The 19,273-nt window shown below is 33.1% G+C and overlaps 2 protein-coding genes across 3 annotated transcripts; one reads left to right on the top strand and one right to left on the bottom strand.

Moving 5' to 3' along the window:
- Positions 1–801: 801 nt before the first annotated feature.
- On the top strand, positions 802–14,559 carry LOC105792502 (uncharacterized). Of its 2 annotated transcripts, none has more exons than XM_052634414.1 (5): positions 802–1,019; positions 12,885–13,243; positions 13,548–13,882; positions 14,121–14,285; positions 14,377–14,559. In XM_052634414.1, exons 1-4 carry the CDS (start codon positions 911–913, stop codon positions 14,245–14,247), a joined length of 930 nt encoding a protein of 309 aa, XP_052490374.1. In that variant the 5' UTR covers positions 802–910; the 3' UTR covers positions 14,248–14,285; positions 14,377–14,559. The 2 variants fall into 2 exon arrangements, with proteins under 2 accessions (XP_052490374.1, XP_012476561.1); XM_012621107.2 differs by lacking the exon at positions 802–1,019 and adding an exon at positions 12,167–12,384.
- A 283-nt stretch (positions 14,560–14,842) lies between these two features.
- LOC105792501 (serine/threonine-protein phosphatase PP1 isozyme 9) lies at positions 14,843–17,608 on the bottom strand. Its single transcript, XM_012621106.2, has 4 exons — positions 16,943–17,608; positions 15,876–16,435; positions 15,232–15,423; positions 14,843–15,133 (listed from the first exon to the last, which is right to left on the bottom strand). The coding sequence occupies exons 1-4, from the start codon at positions 17,136–17,138 to the stop codon at positions 15,110–15,112; spliced, it is 972 nt and encodes a 323-aa protein (XP_012476560.1). The 5' UTR covers positions 17,139–17,608; the 3' UTR covers positions 14,843–15,109.
- Between the last annotated feature and the right edge of the window lie 1,665 nt (positions 17,609–19,273).

Here is a 19,273-nt window from a genome sequence, read left to right as displayed (position 1 = left end):
TGATTAAAATATTTATTACGATAATAATAATCTTATTAAAATTTAAATAACATTAACAATAATCATTTACCAAAACAATTTTCGCTAATTATAAGAATTTTATTAAATTATATATTTTAATTAAAATATATTTAATTATAATTATGTTTAAATATGATTAAAATATTTATTACTGATAATAATAATCTTATTAAAATTTAAATAACAATAACAATAATCATTTACCAAAATAATTTTATGCTAAGGGTATTCTAGTCATTTTAGTTTTTTCCATTATGCTATTACACCTCTATTCCATTCAACCAAACACAAGATTACTATTACGCCTCTATTTCATTACATTCAACCAAACAGTGGATTAGCTATTACACCTCTAATCCAATACACCTCTAATCCAATACAGCGAACCAAACGCACCTTTAGTCAATTATTTGAGTTCACGATGTTTGAGGGTAGTACTTGCCAAAGTTAATAGCATAACCACTGTTAGCCTTTTAAGGCACTGAACCAATTATTTGAGCACACATTGTTCGAGCGTCCTACTTGGCACTTGCTGAAGTTAATAGTAGAATCACTGCTAGCCTTCTAAAGCACTTGGTCAATTATTTGAGAACACACTTGAGAGTACTGCTCGCTAAGCTAATAGCGTAGTACTAACGTTGTTTTAGTTTGTATTGCATGGTGGGAGTGGGACAAACCTCAGTTAATTGAACGGGTCAAATATATAAACTTGGGCAAACGAATACCCGAAAACCCAGGACGACTTACCAGATTATTTTGACATCAAGCGTAGTACTAACGTTGTTTTCGTCTCTGCTCATTGATCTCTTCCACTCTTCCAGTTTCTTCTTCTTTCAGTTCTTCCACCACTGTAAATGCAGGATCCCCGCCACCTTTCTGGGTTTTCTCAATGATTCACGGCTCAAAAATCAGAGTACAAGTAAAAGCAATGAATAACATTGAACTTGGGTTTCTTATATTTCTTCTCCTTTTCAACCTTCTTCTGCCCTTTTCCTATGGTAACAAACAATATATGCTTTCCTCTTCTTCTTTTTTTCTTGTTTTTATTAGTGTTCGTTTAGCTTCAAAAATTCTTTCATTGGGTTTCTTTCTTTTATTGATACTGTTATGGGTTTTGTTTCAAGTTTTTCATTCTTGACATAGGGTTGGAGATTAGGCATTAATTGTTGTTGTTTTGATAAAACGAGGTTTCTTTTGGCCTCAATCAATTGAACCGTGATGTTAGCAGGGCTTTGTTTCTTTTATTTGGGTTTAGATAATGGGGTATTTTGTTTCTTTTTCTTTTTAGTTGTTAATTTTAAGCTTCAAAGTTAGCTGATTTACCCATGTGTATGTGTTAGATTACTCTGTAGATTGCAGATATTTCTTTTAAGCATGTTGTGTTTTTACTGGTCTTCCTTAAATACAACAATTTATGGTTCTAAATTTTGCCTACAAGATTCATTTGTTTTTATCTACCAGGAGAAGCCGGTGGTCTTTGTGTATCTCAAGGTGGTCGCTTTCCGCCCTTCTCTTCTGAGGGGAAACCTCCTAAAAGTGGGGGAAGGGACACAAGGATTTGACACTCTGTAGGGTGTTTCGGAAAAAGACTTGCTGTGATGCTGCCCAGACACATCCTGCTTTGCTTTCTATTAGGAGGCTGGCTTTAACAGGTGAAGCCAGTGAAGAGTGTTTGCATTTGTGAGAATTGCTGGAATGTTCCATATGCGATCCACGAGTCGCAGTTCAGCCTGGACCCCCACTTATATGCACATCCTTCTGTGATAGAGTATTTCGGGCCTGCTCTAATGCTTACTTCTCAATGGATGCAAAGACACAGGTAGACTTCTAAGTCACCATGTAAAGATCATATACTAATGGGGTCGGGGGAGGGTTGCGTGTTTATAAAGTTTTAATATATCCTCTGAAGAGCTATCGACACTTAGGTTGTAATAATTTGATAGCTAGGATGGTTACTTTCATGGTGCTTCCCATCATTCAATGAAGTCGGATATCTTCTCTGTTGTACATTAATGTGTTTGAGCGTTGGAGCTTTATTTAGTTTTGCTTTGTGTCATACTGGTTTAGTATCTTCTCAATTTAGATATTCCCCTAGATCTAATTCAAATGAAGAAACTTTCTGTCAGGTTCTAGCACCATGTGGAGCAAATGACTTTGTTTGTGGTAGAGCATCTGAATGGGCATCCAATGGAACAGAATTATGCCTTGCTGCAGGTTTCCGTGTTGAACAATCCGTTGGCATGCATGGTGGTATTGAAGAACTGTCCTGTTATGGTGGCAAAGCGAGTCTTGATTCAATTGCTGATTCATGGGGAGCTTCACGATCTGAGAAACCCCACAAAACTGGGAACTCTGGGCTCTTAGAAGATTTCCAGCAGTGGCTCCAGGATATGCCATCTAATGAAAGAGTTTCTTGGGCAGTAGGAGGCCTTGTTCTTACGGCGGGCCTACTTTTTATAAGGTTCTGTTACTTCCTTCTTGTGAATCATTAAGTTTTCCTCCAGGAATCCAATTTTTTTTTTCAAGTTTTATTAAGTTTCCTAGAAGGATATCCATGTCTGGAAAAGTATTCAATGCTAAGTAGACTTCACTTCGCAGTGTATTTAATTTGTTTGTAGGTTGTCTAGTTTTTTCAGATACTTTTTTGCATTAAAATCTTATAATCATCTACTACTTTCGTAATATTATTGACCGAGCAGCAGAAGAAAGAGCCATAACCAACGCCAAAAGCTTGCAGCTATAAACTCGCAGCTATTCGATGATTTCGAAAGTGATACTCAAGTATCTAAGTAAAATGGTACTTATGATAATATATAAATTGAAAAAGGTATGGATAAATGTTTTATGGTACATACGAAATGATAAATGTTATGTTATATGAGTATAAACATGAAGTTAAAATGTGAGGCCTTACGATCTCCACCCCATTATTGGTACAGTTATTTATAATGAAATGCGTAAGATTTATATTGATCTAGTTCAAAGGTGTGGAACTGAAGAGTTCAGCGATGGAATGATAAATAAAACAGTTAAAACTGAGAATGGGTTAGTAAATAAAGATGGGTTTTGAAGAGAGATATCAGAGTTTTTTTTAAAAAAACTATTTGGGATACACAATGCTACTATTAAAGAAAGAAGTTATTTTTGAGAAATCGGTTTATTTAGATATGGTATCTACAGAATGAGTTAACTGAAAATTTCTTCCGAATAAGATTCGTGAGTGAATTGGATGATATGGGGCTGTTGATGACTATATATGTTAGTGAATTAGTGATGGAATTGCAAAAATATTTGAATACAACTGTTATAATCGAGTATATTACAGTAATCTTTTCTAAATATTTTATTTGGGCATTCTATATGTATTGTTATTCTTGGAGATATATGTAACTGTTCATGTTCGAATGCTATAATCATTATATGAAAAGGTTGGCGAAATATGGTAATAGATGGAAATGATTTCAAGTTTGATTGATTCATGAGTGGTATTGTTTTATCTTTCCTTTGGTTCTCCCAAGTTATTATAAGTGATAGAAGACTTGATGATAAGATTCGTATGATATTATTTTTTACCTCTGTTGGTTGAAGCTCTGAATAATAAATGTGCAAGTTACAGTGTTTCTATTATGATGGTTATAGTGTGAATGTACAATATTGCTTTTCTGGACTTTCTTTGGGATATCATCAATATTTTTTATTATGAAACATGGATTATCGTCTCGGAAATTCAGTACAACTTTGCAAGTTGGATTTCGTTGTCTTGGTTTTCTTGTTATTTTATGGTCTGACGGGAAGAGATATCCGTTGGTCAGTGGTACTTATACTTATTATTGTTATGAATTTTGACTTGATCATGGGAATTTGAGAGTATGATCACATATTATAGAAACTGTATTATTGCACTGGTTCATATTGGAGCCATCCTCGATTTTTCTCTTCTATTTGAAAAATATTATTGAAGTTGAAGTATTGATCCATTTATATTGTTGAGACGTTAGATCTGCTATAGTACTATGGCTTTAATTTATTTGATGACAATGGCCTCGGAATAATTTAAAGCTTAGCATTAGTTCTAGTGCAGTCTGACTCGGGTAAGAAATTTATTATTACAGTGTTACATCATTAAATGGAATAGACTGTATTTTGATGAAGAATGACAAAGTAATGGTCTATGCTTATAGCCAGGTAACACTACAAAAAAAAAAGAATTTCCTGATATATGATCTTGAATTGACAATTATCATGTTTGCACTGGGAATTTGGTAACAGTATCTGTATGGTGAAAATATCATATATGTACGAACCATAGACTTGAAAACATCCGATGGTATAGAAAGATTTGAATCTGAAACAGAGTAGATGGTTTGAAATATTGAAGGATCCTGATTTGATAATTGATTATCATTCAGGAAAAGTAAATATAGTTGCAGATGTTTTGAGTAGGGAGATCTTTGCTTGCTTTATGAGCAATAAATATTCAATTGTTATTATCTGATGAAAGATTAATTTTAGCTGAACTTAAAGCTAAGCTGATGTTTCTACAATAGATCTGTGAAGCCAGAAAGGTGATAATGAATTGTAAGTTAAACGGATACAGAGTGAAATAATTATTAATTTAGGATATCAGATTTGAATATGATGATTGTATGTTATTTCAAGATAGAACTGGTGTACTGAAGAATTTCAAAGCCTGCACAGAAAATTTTATATGGAACTTATAATGGTAATATATCTCTCATTCGGGAAATATGATAAATTGAAAAGATGTATTGGGAAACCAGAATGAAATGATATATAAGTTCTTGAAATTGTCAAGCTATATGAAGTGCCAGTCTTAGATATCTTTGATATGTTTGATAGGGATCCACAGTTTACTGTTCACTTCCTGATTTTGAAATAAATTATAAGAATGCTATATGAGTGATGGTTGATAGGCTTACAAAATCAACTCATTTTATAACGGTCAGAACTGATTGGTTGCTTCAAAAACTTGCTGAGGTGTACATTCGAGAAATTATAAGATTTCATGGTATTCCAGTATCAATAATTTCTGATTGAAATTTGTAGTTCACTTTGAGATTTTGGAGACAGTTGTAGGAATCATTGGGAAATTGGCTCAATTTCAGTACAGCTTTTCATCCGTAGACAGATGGATAATCTGAGAGAGGTTTATTTAAATTTTAGAAGACATGCTCAAGCTTGTGTAATTGATTTCGAAACAGGTTGGAAACATTATTTCCCTTTAGCTGATTTTGTATATGATAATAGTTTTCAATCAAGTATTCAGACGACTCTACATGAAGCATTATATGGTCGAAGATGTCGGACATCTGTGTGTTGGATAGAATTGATGAAAGAAAAATGATTGGGCCGAAATTAATTTAAGAAACAGAGGAAACTGTTAAGAAATCCCAAGATAGGTTAAAGAGGGTATAACGTAAATTGATTTTTGACTCAAAATTTCAAATTGGAACTGATGATTGTTGGTTGTTTTGAGATAGTGTTCGTATACCCGAGAAATTCAGAGATTATACAACAATTGTTACATATAGCTCATAACGGTAATTGTTTGTTCATTCAGGGAGTACTAAGATATACAATAATCTGAGACAGTTGTACTGGTGAATGGGTATAAAACGCGATATTTTTAACTTTATATTCAATTTTTTTATCCATCAACAAGTTAAAACTGATCTTCAAGTGTCTTAGGGACTGTTATATTATGTGTTGATATTTGAGTAGAAACGAAATAGAATTTCGATGAATTTTGTATCAGGATTATTCTTATCATCGCAGAAGATAGATGTTATCTGAACTATTGTTGACTGTTTGAAGAAGTCTGTGCGTTTTATCTCAATACGTACAAATTTTTTTTTGATAGATTAGTGAGTTATGCATTTCTGAGATTGTTAGTTTACGCAGAGAGCTAGTCTTCATTGATGTGAATGGAGATCCGAAGTTATATTGTGATTTTGAGGAAATTACAGTAAATTTTGGGTATGAGATTGTACTGTAACACTGCATTTCATCCTTAAACTAATGGTATTATGTGAAGCATAGTATCAAGTTCTAAAAAGAGTTTTGACAAGAGTCCGGAAATTATATGAATTATCATTGAATTTTATGGACTTCAATTAAAAAGGTAGAAGAAAAGATTTGACTAAATAACTTGTATCAGGTGAGAAATTTCGTGGATGAAATTTTTTTAGGGGGGAGAATTGTAACGATCTAAAAAGTGCAAGTATTGGAAAGTGAATTATCGGGCCTCCTATTTAGTGAAACAGGTTCGTAAATATTTATTAAAAATATTTACGAAGTTAGTTGTGTGATTAATTAAGTTTTGGTTAAGTGAATTTGACTTAATTGGGAGTTATTGTGAAAAAAGACTAAATTGAAGTAGGGGTGAAAGTTGAATAATAGATTAAAGAAAAGTTAAAAGGACCAAATAGGCTATTATGCCATCAGCCTAAATTGACGCGACATAACAGAAGAAATATATGAGATGTTTTAGTTAATATATATTATATTTATTTACTTAATAAATAAGTATTATATTAATTATATTATTATATTATATTTTATATATATATGTATAACTTAAATAACTAAGTAAAAGAAAGAAACAGAAACTAAAAGAAAAGAAATAATAGCAATGGACGAAATAGAGAAGAAACAGGGGAGAAAGAAAGAAAGAAAAGAAAAAGGAAAATTTGGGGTGTCAAGGTTCAAAGTTAATTTGGTAAGTTAATTTAATCTATTTTCTTGTAATTTTGATTTTTGGAATCCTAGAACAAAGTATTTTTGGATTTATGTTGAAATTTTGTAAGATATTAGATTTTTTAAGACATGGTTCATGTTGTGAAAGATGATGAATTAGGGGTTAAATTGATTTAATTTCAAGTTAGAAGTTAGTAAAGGATTTAATTGTAATATAAAGTGTAAGTTTTGAATAGTTGGGATTAAAAGAATCTCAAAATTAGGGATTTATGGTGAAATTGAAGAGTTAAAATGAGTTTATAGTGAGAATTAAGAGAGAATATGGAGTTCGATTGGAAAAATAAAATTAGTATTGATAAGGGTTTAAATTAAAATTTAGGTAAAGTTTAGGAATAAATGAAAATATTTAAATGAAATTGTGTATTAATAATTTTTAATTGTTTAATTACGTAGCTAATGTCGCGCAAGAGTCATTGACCTAGAAAGGAAATGAGAAGGTGGACAATGAGTGACTCAAGAGAAATTTCGGTTAGTATTACCATAATTCGAAATTAATTATTAATTGTTAAAATTTAAATTAATATACATGATAAGCAAATTGAGGTAAGTATCAAGGTTGAATTGAATGATAAATACGTATTGGTGTTGAATTTATTAATAGCAATTGTTGAATTTTGAATAATATGTTTAGTAAATAAAAATAAGGTGAAAATCGATATTGAATTTAATGATATTGAATTGTATGTGAATTGAATGGAAATTACTAGTGATATGATTTGAATTAAAAGAATTAATGTGGTATTGAAATGCATATTGGATTGAGAAATTTATTGAGAAATTGTGAATTGAATGAAATTGAAACGAAGTATGAATATATATGAGCATTTGATGGTACATTGATTGAAAAGTGGAAAATGTATTAGTATTGAATTGTATATTGATTAGAAAGTGGAAAGTGAATTTGAATTGAATTGTGATTGTGATTGCATCGAAATTGAATTTGAAATAGAAAAATGATTTGAATACCCTATTAACTAGTCGGGCTGAGTTGGATATAGTTGGCATGCCATAGGATTGGAACTGTTCAGGGATACTTCGACCTCGAGTCGATGAGACACTGGGTGTCACTATATTTCTTCGGATAGTTTCGATGAGGTACTGGGTACCAACTTTCTTCAGCGCTGCCGATGAGACACTGAATGTCACTTTATTGCTTCGAACTATCCGATGAGGCACTGTGTGCCATTTTGGTGTGTTTGGTTGGATCCGTGTATCCGCCAAGGTCCGAGTCAAGTTAATAGGGGTAAATAATCGAAATGAGAAAATTTGAATAAGTGTGATTGATTGAGATATGGAAAGAAATGAGAAAGTGAAATTGTGAATTGATATGTGAATTGGAAATCGAGATATGAGATTTGAAGACATGAACCCAAAGTTCATGATTTAATTAAGAGTAAATTTTGTTATATGATATTAATAAGTACAAATTGCAATAGAGTTGATATTGAATATAGTGATAAATTGAATGAATTGTATATGAATTGAAATGAACTATTGGAATGAGATGTGAAAAATCCAATAAAATTGAGATAGTGAAATATTACTTATTGATATTAGTTAATTTAAAGTATGAAATAATTAATGAATAATTGTAGGCATAAATTGAATGTATATAATTTATTGATTAATGTTATAAATTTAAATTATGGTAATACCACTGAGTATACCTATACTCAGCGTACGGTTGTTTCCGTGCGCAGGTTAGTAGAAAGCCAGTGTCCGGTCCAGCATCCAGAGCAATCCTGACCTCAGAAAAATTTTAGTGATGAACCTTTTTTTTTGATAATGTGGCATGTATCTAGGTGATGTATAGGTTAAAAATAATAATCTTGTGATTATGGTTGTATAATGATGTTTAAATTGGTTACAAGTATGAAATGGAACTAATATGACATATTTGATACAAGGATGCTATGTATGTTATTTATTTGTGAAATAGTTATAAGATATCCGATTTGTCTGGTAATACTCCGTAACCCTGTTTCGGCGACAGTTTAGGGTTAGGGGGTGTTACATGGCATAAGAATTAAGTGGTGTAACTCTTTGCTCTGTATTAAAAGAGTTAACCATCCTAAACTATATGTATTGCATCCTCGTATAAGATTTTTTTGCCTTTTTTAGGCTTTCAATATGTAACGGTTCAATTTCAGTGGTATTGAAAACGATGATTTCGGAACCTCGTTTATTGATGGGTGAGTTTGTAAGTTTTCATATTTCATGATTACTAGTCTATTATATTATTATGAGAAAATTTGATTTAATAATTTGGTTGATTTGATAATAAATTTTAGTTTAATGACTAAATTGTAATGAAGGTAATAGCTAGTCATCTTTGACCTTTAAGAGTTAAAAGATTTTATATAGCAATTGTCCACTTTCAATGTTAGTGGATGGTTGATGCGTGGATTTGGATGAACACCTATTAGAATGTTAGTAAAATAACACTTTGATAATTGTGAGAGTAAGCATTTCAGTGGAAGGAAAGAGAATGATTTTCATTCTCATATTCTTCTTCGAAATCTCACCATAGTAGGAGGAAAGAAAAGCTTTAAGAATCTCCTTAGCTTTCGACCTTGCATGATAAGTAAATTGTAGTCTGATTCTCATAAATTTTATGTTTTTGTGAACGTAATAACTCAATTTAGCTAACCCGTGTATCTATTTTCAAAACTGTTAAAGTTTTGAAGTGTTACCATTGTTACTTGCTTGAGGTGTTGATGTTAATTGATTTGATTAGAAATTTAGATATAAAAAGATTTACTTGGTAAAGTGAAGAATTGTTATTCTTAATTTATAAAGATTCAAGTATGAATGTCCAAAAGGGTTTAGATTCATTGTAAGCTGATGAATAGTATTTAGAATTTCAAGTGATAGAATTGAATTGACTTATAAATGCAGTAAGACGATGAATGATATTTGGTTGATAAGAATTGAATTAAATTATGTTATAGATCAAGATTTGAATTTGTAAAGAGAAGACCGTGGAAAAGGAAAGGTTGTTGAGTAGGATTTATCATGGTGTGTTACCATTCCGTCAAGTAAGTTCATGCAATATGAACATTATTTAACTTTCTTTCCTTTTGTTTTTAAATTATACAATTAAAAATTTAGCAAGTAGATTTGATTGCTAAGTATATTTAGAGAGGAGAAAAATACTAAATTCTATTATGAAAGAATGTGAATGGAATTACAAAATGACAGTGTTCCAATAAACTTAGTAAAAGATTCATACACATGGATACATGTTATTTCCTGATGATTCCGAGATCCAACATTTGTTGCGGATTCGAAGATACATGTGACACAGATCTAACTTGGACGTGTAATCTGATGTCGTTTTAAAGGTTTAGTCTGGACTGGTAACCTTACATGCATATAGCCCTGGTTAGTCTTTTATTGTGTCGATAAAGATTTAGCACAACGGGTAACCTTATACCTCTGTATGTGATTAGCTCAAATGAGCCTTTGCACTGAAGCGTACTTGTGTTTTGAATTCTTTTACGATGTTCATCGAGTAATATAAAACATGTGAAATGTGAAGTTAGAAAGTTAAGAAATGAGGGGAAATGAAAGAATTAATTAATATTGTTGAAGTCCGTATCAACGAAAGGTATGAGATTGAATTTGACAAGAAGAGTGTCATTATATCATGTTGCTTACTCGATATATTATAGTTAATAAAATATATGCATTTACCTTGTTGGCGAACTATGTTAGTGGATAGGGAAACTATAATTTCGTATTATTTTATCATATAATTATTATGCGAGGTAAGTGATTATTGAATTTGTATGAGCTTACAAAGTATTCTCAATACTTACACCAAAATTACTTTTACATTGTAGATTTTGGAACATTTAGAACTCATAGATCGAAACAACAAGAAGGTCACACTATCCGCTAGACGTTATGGTAGGCCTTTGATTTTGAATAATTGTTCTAAGTGGCAATTGTTATTTTGTAATAAGCCAAGTTAGAGTTTAAAGGGCTATCCTTGTCCTCTCTTGATGTTTGTAAATAAAATGAATGCAAGTTTTGTTTTTAATGCACATTAGCAATTTCCGCAGTACTTATTGTATTGTAGAGGTATTTGCGAAACAATCCGCCATACTTTTTGAAAAAGTTGTATGTGGAAAAAAATTCCCAATTTAGCTTTAAAAAATACTATGTATAGCTGATCGATCCATTGTAGTGATCCATCATTTACTAGTCCGCGGCATGGCCTGTCATGCATGTTTAAAGTACATAAAATGTTATCTGAGTTTTGTATGGTAACCTCCTGCAGCTTAGGCCCAGTGACCGGACCACACAAGTGTCCGGGGTGTTACACAATATTTCAAAAAATGTTCCACTATTAGATTGTCCTTACCAAAAATGACACCTCTAAAAGAAAAACGAACTTAAGAAAAGTAACTTTATAACTTTTCCCTTGACTGAGGGACAATTGTTATGCATATAAATATTATTAAATCTCATCAAGGGTTCACTTGTTACATCTTTTATACATTATGGCCCTTTAAATGAATAAACTATCATTACAATGGATTGACACAAAAGACAATCTCTTATTTTTCCTCTAAAAGGGTTTAAGACGAGAGAGGGAGCAGTGGTGAATCTAAGGGGTTGGCAGGGGCTCGATCCTCTCTAAAAGGCAAAATTTTACATTTAGACTCATTTATAATTTATAAAATTTTAAATTAGTAATGGTAAAATTACACTTTCACCCTTAAAATGATAAAAATTTAATTCAATCCTTAAAAAATTGTAAATATATAAACTATTAAAATAATAAAATTATATTTTTATTATTATAAAAATATACAATTTAATTTCGTCTAAAAAATTTCCAGGCTTCGCTTTTAGGAGGGAGGGGATTTTTCTTCTCCAATCTTCTTCCTCATCAAAGGCCTCTCCTTCCTCTCTAGATCAACCAAGCTGGGATCTCTATGGCCACATGCGGCTCTCCACCTAGTACTAAAATAAGTTAACCGACCAGAATCACCGACTCTCACTTTGTGCATCAATAGAGTGTTACTCTCCTTTCCTTTCTTTTTTTCCTTTTGCAACTTCTCTTCTTTCTTTTGTTTTAATGCAATCCAAACACAGGTAAATATAGTTGTTTAGTATTTATTGCTCTGCTTTCAGTCGAATTTAATCTTAAAAGGCCGAACATGTTCTAAACCCATAGCGGGACCTTAATCTCGTTCCTGTCAAAATGGGTTCCAAACGGGTTTGTTTGTATTGCATGGTGGGAGTGGGACAAAGCCCAGTTAATTGAACGGGTCAAATATACAAACTTGGGCAAACGAATACCCGAAAACCCAGGACGACTTACCAGATTATTTTGACATCAAGCGTAGTACTAACGTTGTTTTAGTCTCTGCTCATTGATCTCTTCCACTCTTCCAGTTTCTTCTTCTTTCAGTTCTTCCACCACTGTAAATGCAGGATCCCCGCCACCTCTCTGGGTTTTCTCAATGATTCACAGCTCAAAAATCAGAGTACAAGTAAAAGCAATGAATAACATTGAACTTGGGTTTCTTATATTTCTTCTCCTTTTCAACCTTCTTCTGCCCTTTTCCTATGGTAACAAACAATATATGCTTTCCTCTTCTTCTTTTTTTCTTGTTTTTATTAGTGTTCGTTTAGCTTCAAAAATTCTTTCATTGGGTTTCTTTCTTTTATTGATACTGTTATGGGTTTTGTTTCAAGTTATTCATTCTTGACTTAGGGTTGGAGATTAGGCATTAATTGTTGTTGTTTTGATAAAAGGAGGTTTCTTTTGGCCTCAATCAATTGAACCGTGATGTTAGCAAGGCTTTGTTTCTTTTATTTGGGTTTAGATAATGGGGTATTTTGTTTCTTTTTCTTTTTAGTTTGTTAATTTTAAGCTTCAAAGTTAGCTGATTTACCCATGTATATATGTTAGATTACTCTGTAGATTGCAGATATTTCTTTTAAGCATGTTGTGTTTTTACTTTGAAGAGCTTCTCATTTAATGGTCTTCCTTAAATACAACAATTTATGGTTCTAAATTTTGCCTACAAAGCTGCAGCATGTTAGATTCATTTGTTTTTATCTACCAGGAGAAGCTGGTGGTCTTTGTGTATCTCAAGGTGGTCGCTTTCCGCCCTTCTCTTCTGAGGGGAAACCTCCTAAAAGGGTGGGGAAGGGACACAAGGATTTGACACTCTGTAGGGTGTTTCGGAAAAAGACTTGCTGTGATGCTGCCCAGACACATCCTGCTTTGCTTTCTATTAGGAGGCTGGCTTTAACAGGTGAAGCCAGTGAAGAGTGTTTGCATTTGTGGGAATTGCTGGAATGTTCCATATGCGATCCACGAGTCGGAGTTCAGCCTGGACCCCCACTTATATGCACATCCTTCTGTGATAGAGTATTTCAGGCCTGCTCTAATGCTTACTTCTCAATGGATGCAAAGACACAGGTAGACTTTTAAGTCACCATGTAAAGATCATATACTAATGGGGTCGGGGGAGGGTTGCGTGTTTATAAAGTTTTAATATATCCTCTGAAGAGCTATCGACACTTAGGTTGTAATAATTTGATAGCTAGGATGGTTACTTTCATGGTGCTTCCCATCATTCAATGAAGTCGGATATCTTCTCTGTTGTACATTAATGTGTTTGAGCGTTGGAGCTTTATTTAGTTTTGCTTTGTGTCATACTGGTTTAGTATCTCAATTTAGATATTCCCCTAGATCTAATTCAAATGAAGAAACTTTCTGTCAGGTTCTAGCACCATGTGGAGCAAATGACTTTGTTTGTGGTAGAGCATCTGAATGGGCATCCAATGGAACAGAATTATGCCTTGCTGCAGGTTTCCGTGTTGAACAATCCGTTGGCATGCATGGTGGTATTGAAGAACTGTCCTGTTATGGTGGCAAAGCGAGTCTTGATTCAATTGCTGATTCATGGGGAGCTTCACGATCTGAGAAACCCCACAAAACTGGGAACTCTGGGCTCTTAGAAGATTTCCAGCAGTGGCTCCAGGATATGCCTTCTAATGAAAGAGTTTCTTGGGCAGTAGGAGGCCTTGTTCTTACAGCGGGCCTACTTTTTATAAGGTTCTGTTACTTCCTTCTTGTGAATCATTAAGTTTTCCTCCAGGAGTCCAATTTTTTTTTTCAAGTTTTATTAAGTTTCCTAGAAGGATATCCATGTCTGGAAAAGTATTCAATGCTAAGTGGACTTCACTTCACAGTGTATTTAATCTGTTTGTAGGTTGTCTAGTTTTTTCAGATACTTTTTTGCATTAAAATCTTATAATCATCTACTACTTTCGTAATATTATTGACCGAGCAGCAAAAGAAAGAGCCATAACCAACGCCAAAAGCTTGCAGCTATTCAACGCGCTGCTAGGAGACTAGAAGTCAAGATGAACCCGACACCCACTTCAAGTCAAGGAAATAGGAAAGGGAATCGAAGATGAACGTTACTGCGGTTTTTGGAAATGTCATATTGAAATCTGTAAGTATTCAGTACTTAAAATCTTCAATGGTTTTCATTCCCCGCCACTGTTGTTTACGCGTTTCTTCATTTCTTTTTGGTATTTTTTCAGGTTGGCATATCTACGAAGTTCACTTCTCCGCTCGAATGCTAGACTGATCAATATTTTTGTGAACCCTCCTCCATTTGTACCAGACAAATATATCAAAAGTTATACATTAGTATAAGCCTAATTTTGCAGTTCTATTGTGAAATCATAGCAAAAATAAAAGTTTGCCTTTGCTGTTTCCCAAAACTTTGAATCCTCCGTTGTAGTTACTTAGATATTGTTAATCATTGTCCTTGATATGGGTAGATTTAGAAATAACTGTCTTTTAATGATTCGTGATGTTTTAAGAACTTGTTTAGGGAGGCAATAAGAGGCGTAATTTGTAGCTTTCAAGCACAGCCTTTATCAAGGTCCAAATTTTAGGTAAGTTTTCATTGATGGTGTTTTCATAGAAGCAATTGATTTTACCGCAGTTAAACAAGGTATATGGTTCCTAAGTAAACCAGAAATAGGGTGATTACGAAGTATATTCAACACAAATCAAGGCAGATCCATCCATAGATTGCACACTGATAGTGATTAGAAAACTATGTCCAATGCAAAAACAAATTTGTTACTGCACAGAAGGGAAAATGGGTGGTTAATTTACAGACTCTTCCGACGACTTCGTTTGCGAGTAGCAATCTTATGGAAGTTTACTCGTACAATGAAGTAATCGGAACTTTTTTTCAATTCAACTCGTCATATTTCGGGTTTGAGCAGAATGACATCCCTAGCAATCCCTATTCATGGAACATCAAACCTTCCCCATCTTTGGTGGCTGTTGAGAATACAGATACAACAAAAAAAACTATAATCAATTAAATGTTTCTCTGAACCTGCAACATATGATAGCATTGCTCAGGTGGACATACGTACCTTCTTCAGGGGCTTAGAACCGCTTGGTAACGATTTATTATCAGCCGGTTTCAGTATCTCAAAGGAGCACACAAGATCTTCATTAACACTCAATAAAGCACCAGCATTGTCAAACTCTCCACCATAGTTTGGAGCTGAAAATATTGTTACTAATCTTCGGCTAGCGAAGAACTCGTAGCCGTCCTCCACAACCTGCAATTCAAAACTTAGAAAAATCTCAATCTAAACAAATTGAATGAAATAACTAATAATGACCATATTGTAATGACCATATTGGTCATATTTTGACGGCTAATCCAGGAGCATGTGTCGCAAAAGAATGTCTGGTGGTATCTTAGATGTCATCGAAATGCATGTTATCGTCTAGCCTTTTCCGACAAGTAAACTTTTAGCAATACTGATGCTAAGAAATTTTATTGTAAAAGCATTTCCATGCAACCAAAGACAAGAGATGCTAGATCATTTAACTCGACCGGAGTTTGTAAACAATCTCTGGGGAAGGTCAACTAGATAGGAGTTTCTAAGCAATAGATGCAGGCAAAAACTAGATTGGTTAGTGTTCTAGCTTGAACTTAAAGGTTCCATTGCATACACAAACCTACAACCATTCATAAAAGTTCTAGCTCAAAAGAAACCACGCTTACCTGATGGCCTCGACAAATGAGATCAAGGTCACTCTTGTCCAAAAATTCAGCAACTACATCAGCTCCAAAAGTAGATGAAATTCCTCTATCGCTGTCTGCCCAGCCCTCGATCTTCGGATCAGGATCGGACCAAAGTAGATCGCAGAGAAGACCATTATCAGGAACCTCTGTTGGCCTTTGAATTTCCTTTATTTGATCCAAATTTTCCAACTCTGGAGACAACCCTCCGTGCATACAAAGTATCTTCTCATCAACAAGTGCAGCCACTGGTAAACTGTTGAAGCAATCTGTAAATATTTTCCAAAGCCTAACATTGAATCGCCTTTTACACTCATCATAAAATCCGTAAATTCGATTGATCTTCGCATCTTCATGGTTTCCCCTTAAGAGAAAAACTTTGTCGGGATACCGTATCTTATAGGCCAAAAGCAAACAAATCGTCTCCAAACTTTGCTTGCCTCGATCTACATAGTCCCCAAGGAACAGGTAGTTTGTCGCAGGAGGATAGCCACCAAACTCAAAGAGTCTTAAGAGATCTTGGTATTGTCCATGAATATCACCTGTATAAGGCCTATATGTTAGAATTTATCGAGCGGAAGGTCGGTTTAGTCGGTCAGTTCAGGCTTGCTTCATAATACGCATGAAGTTCAAGACAAAATATCCCATTATAACAACATCAACAACATAGGAGTCAAAATATTTGCTGCTCAACTCCTTAGGAAAGAGATTAGTTCCCAAATTACCAAAGAAAAATCCCCAATTGGATACAAAGTTCATCTAATTCAACCAAGCTATATACTTCATTACAACCATTTTCAACACAAATTGGACTTATCCAAAAAACCTAAATAAACTCTCATTCCATGAACTTTCAAAACAAACTGTTTAGAACCAAGGCATATCCAAATGAACTAAATATAAAAATTTATCTCAAATTCTCTTCAAAAGTTGATGCTATCAAAGTGTTAGCAGGGAAAACAATCAATTCCTCAAATAACAACAGCCAAAAACATAAGCAATTTCATAAATAGATAGAAAAGAGAGAGAGAAGGAGAGAGAGAGCTGACCACAGATTCTAATGGGGGCATGAATCTGAAGTAGGTTAGGCTGTGAAAGGAAGATTTGACGAGCATTAACACAAAGCTGACGGATCTCTCCTTCAGAAAGCTGAACCTGTTTGCTTCCTTTACCTTCCAACAACCTTCTTATTATATCGTCCAATACACCCTGATCCATCATTCCTTCCATTGTCATCATCATCATTTTTATGCTTCAAAGTCTTAGAGATAAAAACACCTACTCAATTCCCTTCAATTTTTTTTATTGGGAGATACTATAAAGAAAGGGTATCGACAGAAAGGGAGAAGAAATGAACCAAAAAAAGACTTAATTCATATATAGAAAGAAAAGGGTATTGTTTGAAACTTCAACAAATAAACACACACAAAAAGAAAAAAAAAAAAAAAACCCCTTTTTACATGAACAAAGGGAGATAAGTAAAGGTCAACAAAAAGGACAAAATAAAATCTTTAAAAGGAAAGGGTAGAAATTTATGTAATTGAGTAGAATAAAAAGGATCAACCTTTACAAAAAGGAAAGAAATTGATGAAGAAAGACAATAATTCATGGATGTTGGCTGTCAAATATTTTGAAAAAAAAAAAAGATTCAACATTGCCAACAGTTTGAAAGCTTCAAACTTCAAAGGCAAAGGGTATTTGGATGTAAAAGGAAACACCAGAAAAGGTGAAAGATATACAATGGGGACACTTCCTTTGTAGTTATAAAGAGAAAGAAAATTAACCCAAGATCAAACCATAGATTATTTAACCTTGTAGAGAGATGGGGTCCACTAAATGGGGTCGTTGGTAGGCGGTAGCCATTAGAGTTATGCCATCTTTAAAGAGAAAACATGGAAATGGCTCCAACTATAGCTGTTTGGTCATAATAGTTCTTGATAAATTTAATCAAGTATATTAGGTATCAGAAATTATTAGTTTTCTGTCAGATTTTGGGTTTTGTTTTTTATAAACTGGAAAATGAAAAACAATCTTGACAATATATATATACATACATAAATATGTTATTTGCCAACAAATTAATAATCCCAGATTTAAGGTTTTGATTGCTTGTAACTTTATATTTACTTTAAGTTGTTTAGTATTTATCTAAGACTTGCTTAAGATGTAAGAACTTACCTCTATTATATTATATTTTCTCAGCTATATGCAAAAGACCTGGTGAAATTTGGTTGTCTCAAGCTTCCAAAAACCTGAAAGGATTTGGTTTTGTTTTGCCATCAGTCCCTGTACTCTTTAGATTTTTTAAATTTAATCCATTTACTTTTAATCCCAGTGATTTAGTTTGATTTAATAATTAAACTGCAATTATAACACTATTAATGAACTTTGAATATATGACATTATAAATTTAATATAATATAATTAACAAAATTACCAATTGGACTTTATTGTTATATGAGATAAATATCAAAAGCTGTACATGAAGTTTGATCTAATGTACAATGTCATACATAAACTTTGATTTTGTGCGATTTTATACATGAAATTTTAATTTTGATTCAATTTTCGCAAACCACTAACAACACTATTGAATTACTACCATTTTACGATGAAAATTTATATATAAATTTGACATTTATCTATTAAAATACTTTATGCTTGTCTAAGGGTGGGTTTGAATGGGTGGTGCTTCTACCTGTGGTTAGTGTAAAAACAGCAGTGGCAGTGGGATTAGATACTGCAGTGTGAGACAAAAAGTAAGCTAAACGCACCGCACCGCACCGCACTCAATCGCCCATCCAAACCCACCTTAAGTTTGGTTTGGCCCGAAATATGATCTTAAAATTTTGTCTAAATCCGTGCAAAAGACTAACCGAAGCCCATTTTAGGTCCGTCCATATTAATTTTTAATTTGTTTTAAAAATATTTATGTTATATTATTTAAATATTTAATAATTTTATACACTTTTTATTTATTATTATTTTTATATAAGCCTCTTAACATTATTTTAATGTTTACATTAGAATAATATTATATATTTAGTATGATATTTTTTTTAATGTGTTCTAAATTACATAATATATAAAACTAACATAATATAAAGTATTATAAACTCAATAACAAGTCAGGCTGGATCAGGTTCAAGCTTAACGCCTGATTCTGGCCCATATTTTAAATGAGTTTAATTTTTTTGTCCAAGTTTATTTTTCGAACTTAATATTTTTACCCAAAACTTTTCAAATTTCAAGTGAACCTTCGAATCTAGACAAGTAACTCAACCCTTTAACAGGTCTATACGATTCCCCTGAGACCCTCGATCTAAGGAAAACCCCTCGCACACATCCATCATCCTCTTGTTAAGTCGTTCAAGTCCTAC

The sequence above is a fragment of the Gossypium raimondii genome, chromosome 8, assembly GCF_025698545.1.
Source record: "Gossypium raimondii isolate GPD5lz chromosome 8, ASM2569854v1, whole genome shotgun sequence".
Taxonomy (NCBI): Eukaryota; Viridiplantae; Streptophyta; class Magnoliopsida; order Malvales; family Malvaceae; genus Gossypium; species Gossypium raimondii.
The sequence above is the reverse complement of the archived record's forward strand: the minus strand, read 5'-3'. Positions and strand labels throughout refer to the sequence as shown.

Bases quoted from the DNA above. Each gene is read 5' to 3' on its own strand.
- LOC105792502 (XM_052634414.1), top strand. From the start codon at position 911: ATGATTCACGGCTCAAAAATCAGAGTACAAGTAAAAGCAATGAATAAC. The intron at 13,244-13,547 runs GTAGACTTTTAA...ACTTTCTGTCAG, and splicing joins CAATGGATGCAAAGACACAG to GTTCTAGCACCATGTGGAGC. The intron at 13,883-14,120 runs GTTCTGTTACTT...TTGACCGAGCAG, and splicing joins GCGGGCCTACTTTTTATAAG to CAAAAGAAAGAGCCATAACC.
- LOC105792501 (XM_012621106.2), bottom strand. From the start codon at position 17,138: ATGATGATGATGACAATGGAAGGAATGATGGATCAGGGTGTATTGGAC. The intron at 16,436-16,942 runs GTCAGCTCTCTC...GGCCTTATACAG, and splicing joins TGCCCCCATTAGAATCTGTG to GTGATATTCATGGACAATAC. The intron at 15,134-15,231 runs GTACGTATGTCC...TATTCTCAACAG, and splicing joins GTTCTAAGCCCCTGAAGAAG to CCACCAAAGATGGGGAAGGT.